Below are 16,379 nucleotides of genomic sequence, written 5' to 3' on the forward strand. Positions count from 1 at the left end.
GGATGGTCTTGTTAGGTCTCAGTCTCATCTTTATAATTAAGAGGAACCCAGTGCCACAAGCCTGGCTAAAAGGTCAGAGATACAGAAGTTGGTTAGGTGTCCTTTAGAGAAGGGGCCGGACTTTCAGTCTGACCCACTTTTACCAGACTTCAATCAGGGCTTGGCTTAGATGGTGATGGAACAGCGATATTTAAGATCTTACATAAAGAAAGCAAAGGGCTGGCGAGTAATATCAGACAGCAGTGATTTCTGTAAAAGTGGGTGATTATCCGAGTGGGTTCAAGATTAAAGGTAGTGACTTTAAAAGATCAGATCTTAACTCGTTTTTTTTTTTTTTTTTTTTTTTTGATAAAGGATGAGGGAGACATCACTTAGAGAAAGCCGGTAGCTGCAGTATGGGAAGCTAGGCAGTTCACATCATCTCTGTCCACAGTATCCTAGACCAGAGATGTGTGTACTGCCCGCTGCTGGTGGTACTCACGGCATAGAAACTCACATGCAACACTGCGCTAGAGGGGCGAGGATAGAGATTTCATCCTGGGAATGTCGTCCGAACCTACGAGAGGAGACAGAGCCCTTCACTTTGGGTGCTCTCTGTGCAAACCCTTCTGGGAATTCGGTGGGATAAGGCGCTAGACACCATGACAGCCACCCCAACAGCGCCCCCTTCAGCCAGGTCCCAGAAGCCTCAAGTTACAACCAAGCTGCCCCTGCCTCTGTAGGCTAGCCCTGGTGGCTAAGCCATTTACTCTGCTTCCAGGAAAGTACCATCTACGGAAAAGATACAGGGAGTCTCAGCCAGGTTCATTGGTGCACACAAGAATGCTCTCACACTGGAGAGTCTGTGCTACTTAGCAAAGGGCAGGGGAAAAAAAAAACCCTCCAAAGGTTAGCGGGAAATAGAGTCGGATGGAGACAAGCCCAGGCAGTGCAGAGAGCCTCCTGAGGTCTCCAGTGGGATGTGGGCAGTGATGCTTACCCTCTGGCATTGTCAAGATGAATAAGGTATCCATCATCCCCAAATTTGGTGAACATCTCATAATGGTGTCGGTCCATATTTCCTGCAGTGGAGGGGAGAGATCAGAGCAAGGGTCTGAAGGCCACAGGGATGGAAGAGCCTGACCTGGGTCCTGGGAATGGAGGCCAGCCAACACTGAGACAGGAGCCTGAGCTTGGATCCCAGCATTTCTAGGCTTTTTACTTTGTTACTCCCCCAGCCTCAGCCTGGCAGCCTGGTGAGCAGAACTGTGCCCTGTCGTGCCTCCTGTACACACAGCTGTTGGGCTTGCTTGGCCCAGGTAGCCTCAAACATGCAACATCCTTTCCTGGTCCCAGTGGGACTAGAGGGTAGAGTTACTGGTTTGTGGGGCTGGGCCTTGCTTTGTCCTTCTCAGTACAATATACTTCCCACCTTCACACTGGCTTCCTCTCAGCGAGTGAAGGGAACGTCCAGCTTCAGATGAGGCCAGGGTGGTTATATCTGCCTTGACAGTGGCAACTCCTTCAATGACCCCTATCCCCAATCCGTGACACCCTGCCCCCTTCTAAGAAACCAGGGCATGTTGTTTGTTCCCTTGGACTCCGATGAGTTTATGGGAGATGCAGGGCCATCTAATCCTCCTGATCCTGGCTGTAATTTTGGCGAAGGTCTCCCGGAACCCTAGGCAAAGAGTGGCGTCCAGGTCTGCCGCCATGTGCCCTGAGTCGGGTACCTACCAATCAGGAAGTCAAAGACGGCCATGTCAATGATGCCGAGGAGTCTGTTGCTGCTGTTGTACGGGTAGATCTGCTTGACTGTGTCACAGTAAAGGGGGTTGAGCTCCCACCTGAGGGGGAGAAGAAGTCCTGGGGCTGGAAAAGCCAAGATGCCAGGGTGTTGGGGGCCCTCTCCATACTATCCCCACATTCACAAATCCCTGCTTCCCCAAGCCTGCCCTGGCCTCGTGATCTCAGGATGTCGGGTGGGTGGTTAGCCAGCTCCCTCCAGGAGGACCCTGGGTAAGGGCATCTGCCAAGAGAGGTTGCAAATTCCAGATGACAGTTGGGGCGGTTTAGAGTCCTTTGACTTTGCTGAACGCTAAGTGAGAGGCTGGGGTGCCACATGCTAGAGGGAGGGCACTGACTGAGCAGGTGGTGGAGAGGCTGGCACCATACCTGCTAGCTCTCAGTCCTTGCTCCTCCAAAATTCCCACAGCACCCATGACCTCCCAGAGGCTGGTGTCTGCCACACATGTCCTGCCATCACACTGTCTCACAAAGTCATGCCCTCCTGGAATTCTTCTGACTATTTCTTCCCATCAGAACTGTGGTGATGTGTTATATATAGCATGTTTATTTATGGGCATATAGCTATGGGTCTCGCTTCAGGTTTTTACTCCCTCAGCTCTTGTGTGCTTCATTTTTTGAGGTATCTGTGATATGCATGTATATATGCATACATGTTCATGTGTGTGGGTGCACATGTGTGTAGGTGCACATGTATGTAGGGCCCGAAGTTGATGTCCAGTGTCTTCATCCTTCTACACTATTTACTGAAGCAGTGTCTTTTCTGAACCCAGGGCTTGCCAATTCCCACTAGTCTACCTGTCCTAACTACCTCGAATAGAGGACCCAGTGTCCCCATCTCTTGCATGCTTGGATTATAGGTAGCTGTCACGCCTGGCTGGCTGTCAGTGGGTTTTGGCTATCAGAACTCTGGTCTTCAGGCTGACCTGACAAGCACTACCCACTGAGCACCTCCCCAACCCCTCTTCTTGTGGTTCTTTGTTATAGGATAAGTGCCTTGCAATCCAGTATATGAGCTAATGGGGAATGAATATCTAATCTGTTGATCCTAGGATCAATAAGAGGATTAAGGCAGTGTGAGGGTTTAGTGCAGCCACCCTGAAGAGCTGGGCTTCGGGGGGGGGGGGAGGACAGGGGACGGGGGACATGGGGGTGTGGTCAAGAAGCCCATGGGGGTGTTGTCAGGAAGCCCATGGGGTGTGGTCAAGAAGCCCATGGGGTGTGGCCAGGAAGCTAACTCACTCCTCTTTTCCTGACAGCGAGTAGGAACGGATCCAGGGGTTGGGCACAGACAGTCTGGGGGCTAGGTTGAGGGATGGCAGGAAGGCGGAGAGGGAGCCTTCCAGCAGGTGTGGGTTGCCACAGACAGCGTACTCGGTCTTGCACATGTACGGACACTTGGCGAAGAAGCACACGTTGTTAGCTGGAAGTTGAGGGAGGAGAAAGAAGTAAAGTGGGGGCTTGATAGGGCTGTCATCTTCTGCTCTGAGAAACCTCTTTAGGGAGTAGGATGGGGAATTCAAACTCTCAGCTTGGGAAAAGGCTGTTGGACCTAGGGATTCATTTTGGGTTCCAAGTCTCAGAGCATCCTATCATATGATGAATGATCTTTGATAGACTGGATGTATAATCTCCAGCTCCTGGGAGACCATCGTCTCATACAGTTCTTTCCTGTCCATCGTTGATCTGGTGTTATGCTTAAGTAGAGTGGGCTGGGAGCGTTGGATGGCAGCACCCTTCTCCCCCAATGACGCATGTGCTAATGGCGGACGGAGCTCAGACCACTGTTGGACCTACCAGTGGGCATGATGCCCCACCATATACTTAAGACCCAAGTATGGCTCTGGCTGATACTTCACCTGGAGACACAAAGAACACACTCTGTAGGATCTCGTTCTTGGTGACCTCTAGGATTTCCTTGGTGACATTCACTAGCCTCCCTACTGTTGGCGGTACCCGTCGGAAGTCCAGAATCCTGGAAGAAAAGGAGCCTTGCTCAGACGTGAGGGATAGGCAGGGGCTGGGGAACAAATGTTGCCCAACAAATGTTTCCTTATAATTGATTCATTTTTTCAGGCATACCGACATATACCTGGAATCCCAGTATTTGGCAAACAAAGACTGGAGGATTAGGAGTTCAAATCTAGCCCCAGCTATGGAATGAGTTAGAGATCAAACCAAGCTTCATAATGCTCCTCGGTGAAACATAACAAAACTTAATAAAAATAAAAATATGCACAAATTGTTCATTACATTAAGTGGCCTTGTGTTTTTAACCTAATAGAATTGGAAGGCGATACTAGACTTGAAGACCCTATGCTGAGGTAGAAGAGATGACAAATGAATACTGCCACTCTCCAAGTTCTCTCCAAAGGTCTGGGTAGCACTCCATTCCCAGGGGGCTGGCCCTTGCAGTCAGCGCCATCTTCAGGGACCAGACCTACCTGTCCAGGTGGAAAGCTGCGATCTCAGCATTGTGTCTCTGAAAGTCTATGAAATAGAAGAAGTCCTCAGGCGTCTCCTCCTCTCGCTGCTGTCTGGAAGGAAGGAAGGAGTCACGCGCTGAACTCAGCCTTCATTGGTAAGCCCTAGGAGCGAGCCTGCGTGGTGTTTTTTTTCATGTGGGTGTACACGGCAGACCCACAAATTAGGAATGGGCCTCTCCCTTCCTGAGCGGGGAGGAGACATGCAAAGTAGGAAGAAGCAGGCTTTGTATAGGCACTATCAATGCCAAGTTTCCTGCGTTCGGAGCTTTGCAGGAGAGTGGCTGATTTGCCCCATAAACCAGGGGAAGAAAACCAAGCATTCCTGGGCAGGTGTTAACAGGAGAGAGTGTGCTATTAGAAGTGATGGAGTGGACCTAGATGCTCACACGGGTAAAAAGGTGAGGCATGGTCAGACTTGGCAATAGAGAGAACTTAATATGATTGGGAACAAGGACTGCAAAGTTTCAGGTCTGGGGGAGAAATACAGGTGACAGAACTCTTAGACACTCAGGTGGGGCGTGAAAATGGGCCCAACCAGAGAGCTAAGGGAGGCCGACATAGACTCTATCGATCTGGATGGTTCCAGTTTCAAATTGCTAATGGATTCCTGAAGAGCATCGCCCTGTTGGGGGATGTGAGGGTGAGGGTGGGGGTGTGGCGCCATGTTAGGAAAGTGCTTCCTAATCACTGGGGCATCCTCGGCTGACACTGACTTCACTGCTATGCTAATAAATGGGGAAGGATGATGGCCTTCGAGTAATTTTATAGTCCAGAGTGTGGACCTGTTCTGAAGACTGGAAAAACAAAGGGAGTCATAAGCAGAGGTAGTACCGTAAACAACCACACAAACAACCAGCTTCCACAACCAAAATAGTAAGGCACACTTTGCCAGAAGGGCACAGGCCAATCCTGAAAAGCCACAGTGAGGCTGCTGGCTGGATGCAGATTCTAGAGATGCAGCCAGGTCTAGCGTAGCTGTCACGCCCAGGGCTGAGGGTGTGGCTGGATGCTGCCTGTCTGTCCCCATTCTACCATGAGAACATCCACTCTCAAATTTTCATATGAGCTATGATAGATATAAACTTGGAAAGTTATTTTTACTTGACACCATCGATTTTTCTATTTTGAGCCCTAAAGAGTACCTCTCATATGCAATGTGTCATATATATTACATTTTAAAGTATCACCTTGGAGACAGGAAGATGGCTCAGTGAATTAAGTTGTTTGCCACTTAACCTGATGACCTGAGTTCTGTCCCTGGGTCCTACACAGCAGAAGGAAAGATCTGAGTCCCAAGAGCTGTTTCTGACTTGCATGTGTGTGCTGTAGAATTTGCAACCAGTCTCAAATAAATAAACAAATACTCCAACAAACAACAAACAAATAAATGTAAACGTATCACCTTAATGTTTAGAATGTATACTTTCCAAAGATACATTTACATTCTTTCTACAAAGGAACAAGTGCTTTTCACTTTCAATTTCTCAGAGGGAAGCCCACAGATGCTTTTTAAAAGAAGGGAATATGTTTTAAATGACACTCTGCTTGAGTTTTGAACTAAATTCCATAGAACTGTAGATGAAACTTTGCGTTGTATGTATGTATACCTACATGTCCTTTATTGCTTTGCTTCCTTCGTCAGTGTTCCTAAGATGGCCGGTCTAACTGGTAGTCTTGTATGGGTACTCATGAATTTAAACTCTTCGCTGGCCAGAACCCCACTGATGGAGCTTTGAGGAGGAGGATGCCAGAGTCACGTGATGCTCATGGCTGTGCATGCTCACTCTGATAGAAAGATGCCTGAGCTCGGGAATCTGAGGCCAGCCATGGAAAACCCAGTCTCTTAAAGATAAGACAAAGGCACCTGGCCTTGGGGAAGTAGCTCAATCTGAGGGCGGGGACCCTGATGTTCAGTCAGAACCCAGAACCCACAGTCAAAGAGACGCTCGCCTACTTGGTTGAGTTCTAGGCCAGTGAGAGGCTCTATCTCAAAGAACAAACTAGCCAAAAAAAAAAAAAAAAACATACTGAACCTAAAGAACAATACACAAGGCTGTCCTCTTGCTTTTCCACACATACACACAAGTGTGGAAGTACCTGCAACCATACACACAGACACAGACATACACATGCATAGTGTACACACACACACACACACACACACACACACGCACACAATTTGTTGACTTTAGTGCTCTTTGTGTTTGGCTATACGATGACGTCCCCTCCTGAAACCGTCCTTAGGAAAAGTAACGTTTTTCCATTCAATTTCTTTTATAGATTGATTTTTCTGATGGAGGCAGATTCATTAGCTTGTGTGGAAGTTATAAGCTTCATTGGCAACTGGATAAGATTGAGAAAAGCCTAGGAAGTCAGAAAAAACACTTCTGGGTGTGCGGAGCCTTTCTAGAGCCAATTAGAGCATACTGTGGGGGCATTTGGGGAGGCAGCGAAAGGAAGAAGGCAGGGGTAGTCACTGGGCCTAAAACCTGTTTTCTCTGCCTCCTGGATACTATGGTAAGAACTGCTCTGCTCCAAAATGCCCTCCCTGCCGCAGAGGACTGAGCCCTTTGACACCTTGTGCTAAAAACGAATCTTTCCTGGGTTAAGTTGTATTTCTTGGGTATTTGGTGACAGCTATGTAGAAGCTAATACGATGGGAAGACTTCATCTGTGCTCGCCACGAGGCCTGATGGAGTGATCCAAACAGCGAGGGTGACAGGAGAGGAGAGGAAGAAACCGACTCTCGGCTTAATCCTGGCACTCAGCCTGACTCCAGGGATGATAAGGACCAGAGCTAAGTACTTTTGGCAACTGATAGCTGAAATGTGTGTATGGGTAACATTTTTAAGTTCATGTGTTGTTTTATATGCTGGTCGGGGGGATTTAAAAAAAATCAACAAATATGAACAAATGATATTCAAATGTTTCTTTCACGTCACTGAATAGTTATATATTTAAATCGGGTAAACAACTTGAACTTGGTCTTTGCATTTCTAATGGAGAAAACTCCTTATCTAGAGGGTTCTGAAGGTTGCTTGGGCCTTGGGATCATGGTGGGTGGGGCTAGAACAAGCCCCACTGAGAGAATGGGGACATTGCAGTTGCTCAAAGTTCGAAAGGGAATCCAGCATGCCGCTCTGCTCTTCTACTCCAAACTTGTCCTTAAAGAGACGCCTTTGTTCCCTGGTTCAGAGACTTGAGACTCGACAGTGTTCCTGTCTCTAGCCTCCACTGTACCCAGTGACCAGGCTATGGAGATTTCTTCTCCATCTGCTGGAGAGTGTGGATCTAAGGTAACATGAATAAACAGCACGGGAAGGCAGAACACTTGAGAGGAACATGTGATATGAGCAATGGAATCCTTTCTGGGGACATTCTTTCCTATGCATGTCATCCACAAGAGGAACACTTTCTGGGGCCAAGGCCTTATACTCTGCTAAGAAAGCCAAACTTGTGGCCTTCACTGGCCTAACTGGGGGCTAGTGTACACACACACACACACACACACACACACACAAACACACACACACACACCACTACACCCATGTACATGTACTTGAAATCTAAAGACAGGCGTTGTTACGAATAAAATATAAACCACTATAAACACATACTTGACTTTATACCAGCCTTTCTTAGTGTCTAGGTTTCCCACCAAAGCAAGTATTGTCATGTGAAGTAAACTCTGTGATGTCAAAAAAAGAGGATGGATGAGGGCGAGGACCTAGCTGCTTGCTGCAATTCTTGGGCCTGCTGTTTACCGTGGGGAGTCTGGGGTAAGCTGGCTTCTCACAGGCTTCACCTCAGTGTAGACACTCTATCAACACTTGGCTTGTGAGGTTCATGTGACTGTTGGTATCCAAAATGCACAATTTATGCAGTGTGTGCAGCATCGATGCTACTGAGGGACCAGGTCCACAGCGAGAGTGGCAGTGGTAGTTTGAATAGGTGTGGCCCTCATAGATTCACGTGTGAGAATGCATGGCCCATAGTGAGTGACACTATGGACTGTGACCTTGTTGAAGGAAGTGTGTTACTGTGGATGCAGACTTTGAGGTCTCCTATGCTCAAACTGTGCCCAGTGTGGCTCACAGTCTCCTGCGGGTCAAGATGTAGAGCCCTCGGCTCCTCAGGTCCCAGGTCTGTTTGCCTTGCACTGTGCTTCCGACCATGATGATAATGGACCAAATTTCTGAAATTGTAAGCCACCCCCAGTTAAATAATTTCCTTGATAAGAGTTGCCATAGTCATGGTGCCTGTTCAAAGCAATAAAACCCTAACTAAAACATTAGCGATTACTGTTTTTAATTATTATCATGGTCACCAAGAGAGTTCTATATGTGGGGCAGATGGGTATGAGGGTACTTTTGCTACCTTTTGGTCAAAGCTTCCCCGGGGTTGCCTCCAGGGGTCCCCGTGAGGAAGGCTTCACTTACCTCATGGGTTTGAACATGGCTTTCCCGAAGTCCGAGAACCTCAGAACCAATTTCAGGTGGACCCCACTGGGTTTCACAACTGTGAGGGGGTAGAAGGGTGATATCTAAGCTGCAGGCTGTGGCACCACTCAGAAATCCAGCCCTTTTCTGCTACTTAAAAAGACACCAAAGACTACAGGCTTTGCAAAGCCTGAGTGGCAAAGCCCACCCTATCAGGCTAGGGTCCATGTGTTCAGAGGGGCCCAGTACAGTCATTCTGTCAGTTTGGGAAGAGATCAGGTAACCCAGAGTTCCCCAAGTAGACATCACTGAAAACACCCCCCATAGACTGTTTTTCTAAAGGGCCTGGGCCTCACTTCCTTGGGTTTCAATTGTGATCTTAGAGGTTCCCACTGTATCGTCCACTGTATAAAGCTTCAGGCTCTCTATGCAAGATTCTACAGCTGTGCTAGGTCTAGGGTTCATAAAATTCTCGGTCTTATCCTATTTCACGTTGTGGTGCTAGGAATCAAAATCAGGAAGTTTTTGCTTCCTGTTTTAAAACAGTATTTTTGAGGATGTCATTTATGGACCTGAAAATGTGTGAATTTGAAGATTTATCATGATGTTTATGCTTCTCCTTAACCCCTTCTTTCCCTTTCCCTTTCCCTTTCCCTTTCCCTTTCCCTTTCCCTTTCCCTTTCCCTTTCCCCTTCCCCTTCCCCTTCCCCTTCCCCTTCCCCTTCCCCTTCCCCTTCCCCTTCCCCTTCCCTTTTCCCCCTTTTTCCCTTTTCCCCTTTCCCCCTTTTTCCCTTTTTCCCTTTCCCTTCCATTCCCTTCCACTGCCTCTCCTCCCCTCTCCCCTACTCTTCTTACCTTTCATTTCTCTCTGTACCCATTTCCCCCTTCCCTCCCTTCCCTTCCTCTCCCCTCCTCTCCTATCCCCTCCCCTTCTTCTCCTATTCCCTTTTCCTTCCCTCTCCTCTCCCCCTCCCCTTCCCCCCTTTCCTTCCTTTCCTCTCCTCTGCCCTGCTCTGCCCTCCCTCCTCCCTCCCTCCCTCCCTCCCTGAGATCAGATCTTACTGTGTAGTTGAGGCTGCCCTTGACCTTTATATATAGACCAGTTTGGCCTGCAACTCATGATCCTCCTGCCCAAACCTTTCAAATTCTGGGATTACAGGATGTGCCATCTTGTGCATATGTAGAAACTGTGTTCAGCACATCTAGGTAAATAACTGAGACCACTCCGGGCTGGAGGTAATGTCTAGGCTTCCCTGTTCAGACCTACCTGAAACCAGTTTGCAGCACCCAGAGGGGAGCACTGTTACCTTTCTCTCCTGGATTTTCCATTCTGTCTGACATTTAAGTTTCAACCTTGGTTGTGTGAGAACCACACGAGATATTTTAAAAAGGTTGCCACAGGTCTCCTCTGCAGTTGAGCCCAGACGTCTGGAGGCGGAGGCCAGGCAACAGTACTTTCTAAAGCTCCCAGGGGTAAGATGCAGCATCAGGAACCATTGTCCTGTACAATTGCCTCTTGGATCTGAAATCCTACTCCAATCACAGGAGATTCTATTAACATTCAGATTCTGATTGGGACAATGGGAGCAGAGACGGATTCTGTGTTTCTAACAAGCTCCCTAATGATGCTGATGCTACTTAGCCCTGCACCACATTTTGATCAACCAGTAGGATGCTCCCCAGAGAGTTCAAGATGCCTTTTACTGTGGGTAGCTGGGGTGGGGGGTGTGTTGTATTCTGAGAGGTTGGTGAGGGAGAGCCCGTTCGAGGCTGGCTGTGGGTAGGGAGTCATGTCACTTACTCTGTGAGCAGTCACAGGCCCCTAGCAAGGCTTTTTCATCCTGGCTGTAATCTGCAAAGGAGAAGAAGAGTGATAAACACTTCTTGATCCCGAGAGAGCTGGCCAAAGACGGACTCCCACCTCTGACCCAGGCCCACAGGAGGAGGGACTAATATAGCTTGGGAATCACAGTCTTGAGCGCCCAGACGGCCATGTTTTAGAGTCCAGGTGTTATAATCTGCCTGCTCCATCCCACGCTCCCTGCTTTCTAGCCCTTCCCTATATACTCCAGCCATTCTTGGTCTAGCTTTGTCTCTGCCAATAACTTCTCATGTTGCATCTCCTGTCATAGGTGCTTAGAAGCACAAACTTGGGGTTAAATAGAGCTATGTTCGAATCCTAGCTCCAGCACTGGCTTTGCCCAGCTTGCTGATTCACAACTGTAATTGGCAGTGATGATATTTATGCCAGAATGGCATAAAAAAGAAAAAAAGCTCCTGATACAATGGGAACATTCAGTAAACAATGACAACCACCTTCCTTAAAGAGTATAGAACGTCTCCTTAGGTCCCTGTGGTGAGATTAAGGCTATGTGGTCTTCAAAAGGAATCCAATTTGCTTATCGGCCTTATATAATCATGTATAGGTGGTAACCCTTGACTGGTTCCCAGAGCCTGGACCTCTGGGAGAAAGTCAGTCCCTCCTGGCTAAGCCCATGAACCTCACCAGCACTGATGGTGGGGAAGTGTCTCATGTCATGGAGGAGCTTGCTGATGGCAAGGCTGGACCTGGAGTACAGCCCGTGGCTGTTGATCCCCAAGTGGAACTGGACCCAGCTGGCCTCTGGTCGAAACTGGAGCGGGGGATCCAAGGAGGTAAGGTTGAATTGTTCTTTGTATATCTTGTGCCGTCTGGAAGAGCGGGAAGAGCGATTTGGCTGTTGACTTGGTAGGATCGGAATGCAAAGACCCCTCTCTACACACTGCGCTCATGCTTTCATCCTTTCAGCAGGTGTATAATCATCTATTACAGGCCAGGATTTATGCTGCTTTTAGGATACCACAGGTCGGTGGGTAATTAAACAGCCCCTGCTCCCCGCTTGCCCTCAGAGAGCTTCTAATCTTAATGAGAAAAATCATGTTACACAATTACATACAGACATAAAGAAATACTAAGTTACAAACTCAATGTCACAAGGTTACATACAGACATAAATACAGTGTTGCAAACTGCAGATCCCGTGAAAGAAAAGGCCGACAGTTCAGAGCAGAAGTGGGCGTGTCCTAACTTTGGGACCCTGGCTGCACTTTGCATTTCTTCTCTCAGTATTTTATACCCCAAGGAGCAGTGAGGCAGTGGAGAGAAGGCATCCGGTGAGGATAAAGGGGATGGAGGGTGTGGGTCCTGGCGTCAGGGGAAAGGATGAAGAATAGGTGTTCTCCGACTGCTCTTTCAACAAATTTTTCTGCAGGGATGAGAGCAGAAACTTACATTTCTGCTTTTACCATCTCAGAGAGTCCTGCTTGGAAGACAAATGGTCTGCCTAGAAAGTAGTTAGGGACATATAGGAAAACAACCTTCAAGTTCCAGTATGTTGGGGGCTGCTGCTGCTGTGTATAAATTCCGAGTGTGCAAATATTCAGCCCATGGCACTGTGGGCTTTCATGTCCCACCTCTAGCCATCTGTGGTGAAAGCTAGCTCACGAGGACGGGCCCAACAGCTACTGATTTCTGTTAGTTTAGTCTTAAAAGACAATGGGCTTTTAAAAAATTCCTTTTAAAAATTGCTTATTATTTATCTGAGAATTTTATACATGAGCACCAAGTATTTTCACCATGTCCACCTCTCCTTCTCTGCACGAGCGCCTCCAGTGTCCCCCAGTACCTAACTTTCAAATTCATGTCACCATCATCTTCCTCTATAATAGTCTCTCTCTCTCTCTCTCTCTCTCTCTCTCTCTCTCTCTCACATACACACACACACACACACACACACACACACACACACACACACACACCCTCCTGAATACAATTAGTTTGCACACCTGTACTTGAATGGTGGTGACCATCTCTATGTAAATGCAAGGGGGCGGTGTGGGGGAGGGACAAAGCTTCAAAGGCATCTCCCGCAGGAGGACCTAATTGAAGCCTACACCAGGCCAGCCAATCAGGAACCGCTGTTTAGAAGAGACGTTTTCTTGGGACCAATGGGGTGGAGGGTATTAAAGGATCTCGCAGCAGCATTCAGATAAGCTTGCTGCTGTGTTTCTCTCCTGCTCCCGGAGTCTGTGTTAGTGACTCGGTGCGTGCGTGCCACCTTACCTCCAACTCCCAAGGGAGGTAGGCTTAAGCAGCAAGTAGTCCAGGGCACAGGAAGCACACGTGAGCATGGGCAACCTATCATCTGAAGGCTCGTCCCTGAGTAAAACTAGCTCTCTAGCCCTCTGCTGCGGCCTTGAGTTCCCTTCCTTCATCCACGGTAGCATGTTGATTGGCGTGATCTTCTGAAGGTCTTGTTCTGGTAGCTGTACAGTTGAGAGCTCATGGGTGCTGCAACCCTAACCTGTGCAGAAGACACTGCACAACAGTCCTCCTGGTCCTCTGGCTCTTACGATGCCCCCGGAGCCCTAGTTCTTTCTTGAGATGCGTGTTAGAGTTCTTCTTCAGCCAAGTGTGAAAACGAAGCTCAATGATAATGTGGAGAATGGATGGATGCTGGGTAAATTTGCATTGTTGACATGAGTACTGCCATGTTATCCCCCCTATCCCTGACAGAGGCAGGCACTTCCTCAGTTAAGTCTCAGAGGAAAGGGAATACCTTCCTGTGGTTCAAATTTGAGTGTTTATAAATGATTGACCAGTGTGTGCAAAAACTAGCATCTTCCGCTTCCTCCTCCGGGATGACTGCTACCTGAGAGTGTTCCCCAACTAACCCACCCAGCCTAGCCAATCCCTCTTTCCTGTACGGTACATAGTAAACTCGCTGAATTTTCTGGTTGCATAGCAGGTTCATGCCCTCCCTTGGTGTGATCACAGCCTACCTGATCTCAGCTTTTCTGTGCACACATCTGTCATTTCTTCACTATCTATTGTTTCTTCTTCCCATGTTGCCCCAGTCCAGGTTTCCAGGACCTAACCATGCAGGATGTGGCAGTGATGCTGGCCAAGAAACTGAGAGTTGGTTACTAAACACCAACCTGTACTTCCTCTACCTGTAACAAATAACCCCCTAACTGGAAAAGAAGGCCATGGAACAAAGACATTCATTATTATCTTTTATGTTTGTGAGAGTGATATTCTTACATGTATAAGGAGCCCAGAAGAGGTGGTGACAAATTCAGTTTCTATCAGTCATTCAAACTGTCCAGTGTAGCTGACCCTGGACATCTAGGACCTGACCTGGTTGTTCATCTGGGCATGCTCTGATCCAGGAATCAGCCTTTCAGCATCTGGACTTGTCTCTTTCAAAGACCAGTGTTGGGGGACAAGGTTTCCAATGTGTTGATGTTGGATGAAGGTTTCCTTAGTCCTTGGGGGAAGTTCTTATACCTGTCGTTGAATATTCACTCTGACCCCTCTGGGTCTCTGCCATTTTTTGTTCTTGACATTTAATTCACTGTCTGTTTGGTCTTCTGAGAGTTGCTTTTCTACCCAGGGCCAAACTAGGCTGCCTGCTTAGCTAAGTTCTGAGTCTCGAAGCTCTGCCATCTTATAAAGATGGTTTCTGCTGACTTTCTAACCACGAGACTGTTACATTAACCTTGTCCCTTGTGTTCCGTTTTCATTTGTGTTTATGACCTTGTGTTGTCCTTGGACATAGCCTGGTAGCATCCCTACCTTATCCTTCTGTTGACTTGGCCTTTAGCTCTTTTTTCCCGAGCCTCACCTCAGTGGTCATCCCTCAGAGCTTGCTGGCTTTATACTCATGCCTTGGCACAATCTACCATTTTTTCCTTCCCACCTGCACTCCATATTTTCTGTTATTCAAACTTAATTGTGAAAATAACAAACAGGAAAGTGGCAAACAGGATTCCGTGAAGCTGATTTTGGATGGTAACATTTTACCATCATGGCGGAGAACAAGTACAGGTGTTCCTGGTAGAGGAGAGGAGAGAAAAAAAAAACAAAACAAACAAAAACAAAAAAAAAACCAGAGGATTTGGACCAAAGAAGCAGTTGTAAAAGACATTGTGATGTCATTGTCAAACATTGACCTCACGGTTAAAAAGAACTCAAAGGAGATCTGGGATATAGCTCAGTCCATGGAATGTTTGCTTAGCATGCACGAAGGCCTGGGTTTGGTTTCTAGCACTATATAAATTGGGTGTGATGACCCAAATTCTAGGACTCAGGAGGTAGAGGCAGGAGGATCAGAAGTTCAAGGTCATACTCAGCTATAAAGCAAGTTCAAAGGCAGCCTGAGCTTATGTGAAAACCTGTCAAGTTATTGTTTTTAAAGGAAGGAAGAAATGTGTGTATGAAGGTGTATGGGATGGCTCAGAGGTTAAACCACTTGCTGAACAAGCAAGATGGCCAGACTTTAGATCCCCAGAACCTGTATAAACACTGGGTGGGTGTGGTGTCTGGTCTGTAATTCCAATGTTGGAAGACAGAGACAAGGGATTCCTGAGGAGAAAGCCGGCTAGGTAGACTCTAGGTATATGAGTGAGCTCTGGGTTTGGGTGAGAGATCCTGTCTCAATAAGAGGGGGAATGATCAAGTAAGAGTCCTGACATCACATGTGAAGACAGAGGAGAAGGAGGAGGAGGAGGAGGAGGAGGAGGAGGAGGAGGAGGAGAAAGAAGAGAAAGAAGAGAAAGAGGAGAAAGAGGAGAAAGAGGAGAAAGAGGAGATAGAGTATAGAGGCCCACCTAGCCCAACTCCCCTTTCTCATGTCATTCTTATCGAGTTGTTACCTCTTCATTCCGGAGCAGTGTGCCAGGGAGAGCATCCAGCCATAAGAAGATTAGCTCAACCAATCTGTCCACCTCCCTTAGAAAGCATTTCCAACATGGAGTCAAAAAATCTTCTCATACCTCCCACCAATGAGTTTTATTTTAGGTCCTGAAGTTAGGCAGGTCACATTCCTTCCTTACATGATAGACCTTACGACATTCAAAGATAGCGATTGTGCAATCTTGGCATTATTACAAGTTCATATTAAGTTTTGCTCCCTCCCCACCATGATTCTTCCGAGACCAGAGGTTTGGGTCCTTCTATGATCTTAGTTATTATGATGGACAGGATGTTTCTGCCCCTCCTGCAGTTCACATGTTGAAATTCTGGCCTCCTAAGGGATGCTATTAAAAGGGAGAACCTTTGGAGATACTTGGGTCTAGAAAGCAGAAACCAACCTCCTAAATCAGATCAGTACCCACAAAGATACTCCAGAGAGAAAGCTTTGCTTCCTCTAATGTGCAGTGTGATAGCATGAGGCTAACTGCTTATGAACCAGGAAGAGGGATGCATCAGACATCCAGTGACTGGCATGCCAATCCTGGGAGGTCCAGCCTTTGGCATTAGGGGAGGTAAGGTAAATTCTCTTGTTTACGAGCCACTGAGTCAGTCTGTGGTCTTTTGTTATAGTGGTTTAAGTGGACAGAGGTAGGAATGTTTGCTCATCCTCTTCTATTTATGACAACCAGAAGGAAGTGTGAGGCTTTCGCTCTAGATTGCCCAGGGAAGGGGAGAGTGGACCAGTCACTACCCTCATTATAGACATGTCCCTTCCATTATTTCACCAAAAAACGTATCTCATAGCTCAAAGAAAACATGGGAATGTTTACATATATAGTATTCTAAAGTTGGCCTCACCCATTCTGTGACCTCATTCCCAGATCTGTTCTATGACTCCATTCTTATCCTCACTAGATTAGTTCTAGTGCTGCA

The 16,379-nt window shown here is 47.4% G+C and overlaps 1 protein-coding gene across 3 annotated transcripts in view; it reads right to left on the bottom strand.

The window, feature by feature from the left end:
* Positions 1-16,379, bottom strand: part of Fam20a (family with sequence similarity 20, member A) — a 53,418-nt gene that overhangs the window by 4,381 nt on the left and 32,658 nt on the right. Inside the window, exons 1-10 of one of the 3 annotated variants that reach the window (XM_006532724.4) lie at positions 16,305-16,336; positions 11,217-11,401; positions 10,512-10,562; positions 8,711-8,789; positions 4,230-4,322; positions 3,645-3,760; positions 3,028-3,208; positions 1,717-1,826; positions 980-1,061; positions 497-556 (exon numbers count right to left, since the gene is read on the bottom strand). In XM_006532724.4, coding sequence (XP_006532787.1) covers positions 497-556; positions 980-1,061; positions 1,717-1,826; positions 3,028-3,208; positions 3,645-3,760; positions 4,230-4,322; positions 8,711-8,789; positions 10,512-10,562; positions 11,217-11,401; positions 16,305-16,321 — 974 coding nt within the window. In that variant the 5' untranslated portion in view covers positions 16,322-16,336. Of the gene's footprint in view, positions 1-496; positions 557-979; positions 1,062-1,716; positions 1,852-3,027; positions 3,209-3,644; positions 3,761-4,229; positions 4,323-8,710; positions 8,790-10,511; positions 10,563-11,216; positions 11,402-16,304; positions 16,337-16,379 lie in introns of those variants that run through there. The other 2 variants (XR_388388.4, NM_153782.2) reach the window with 2 other exon arrangements.

Source organism: Mus musculus, chromosome 11 (assembly GCF_000001635.26).
Source record: "Mus musculus strain C57BL/6J chromosome 11, GRCm38.p6 C57BL/6J".
Classification (NCBI taxonomy): domain Eukaryota; kingdom Metazoa; phylum Chordata; class Mammalia; order Rodentia; family Muridae; genus Mus; species Mus musculus.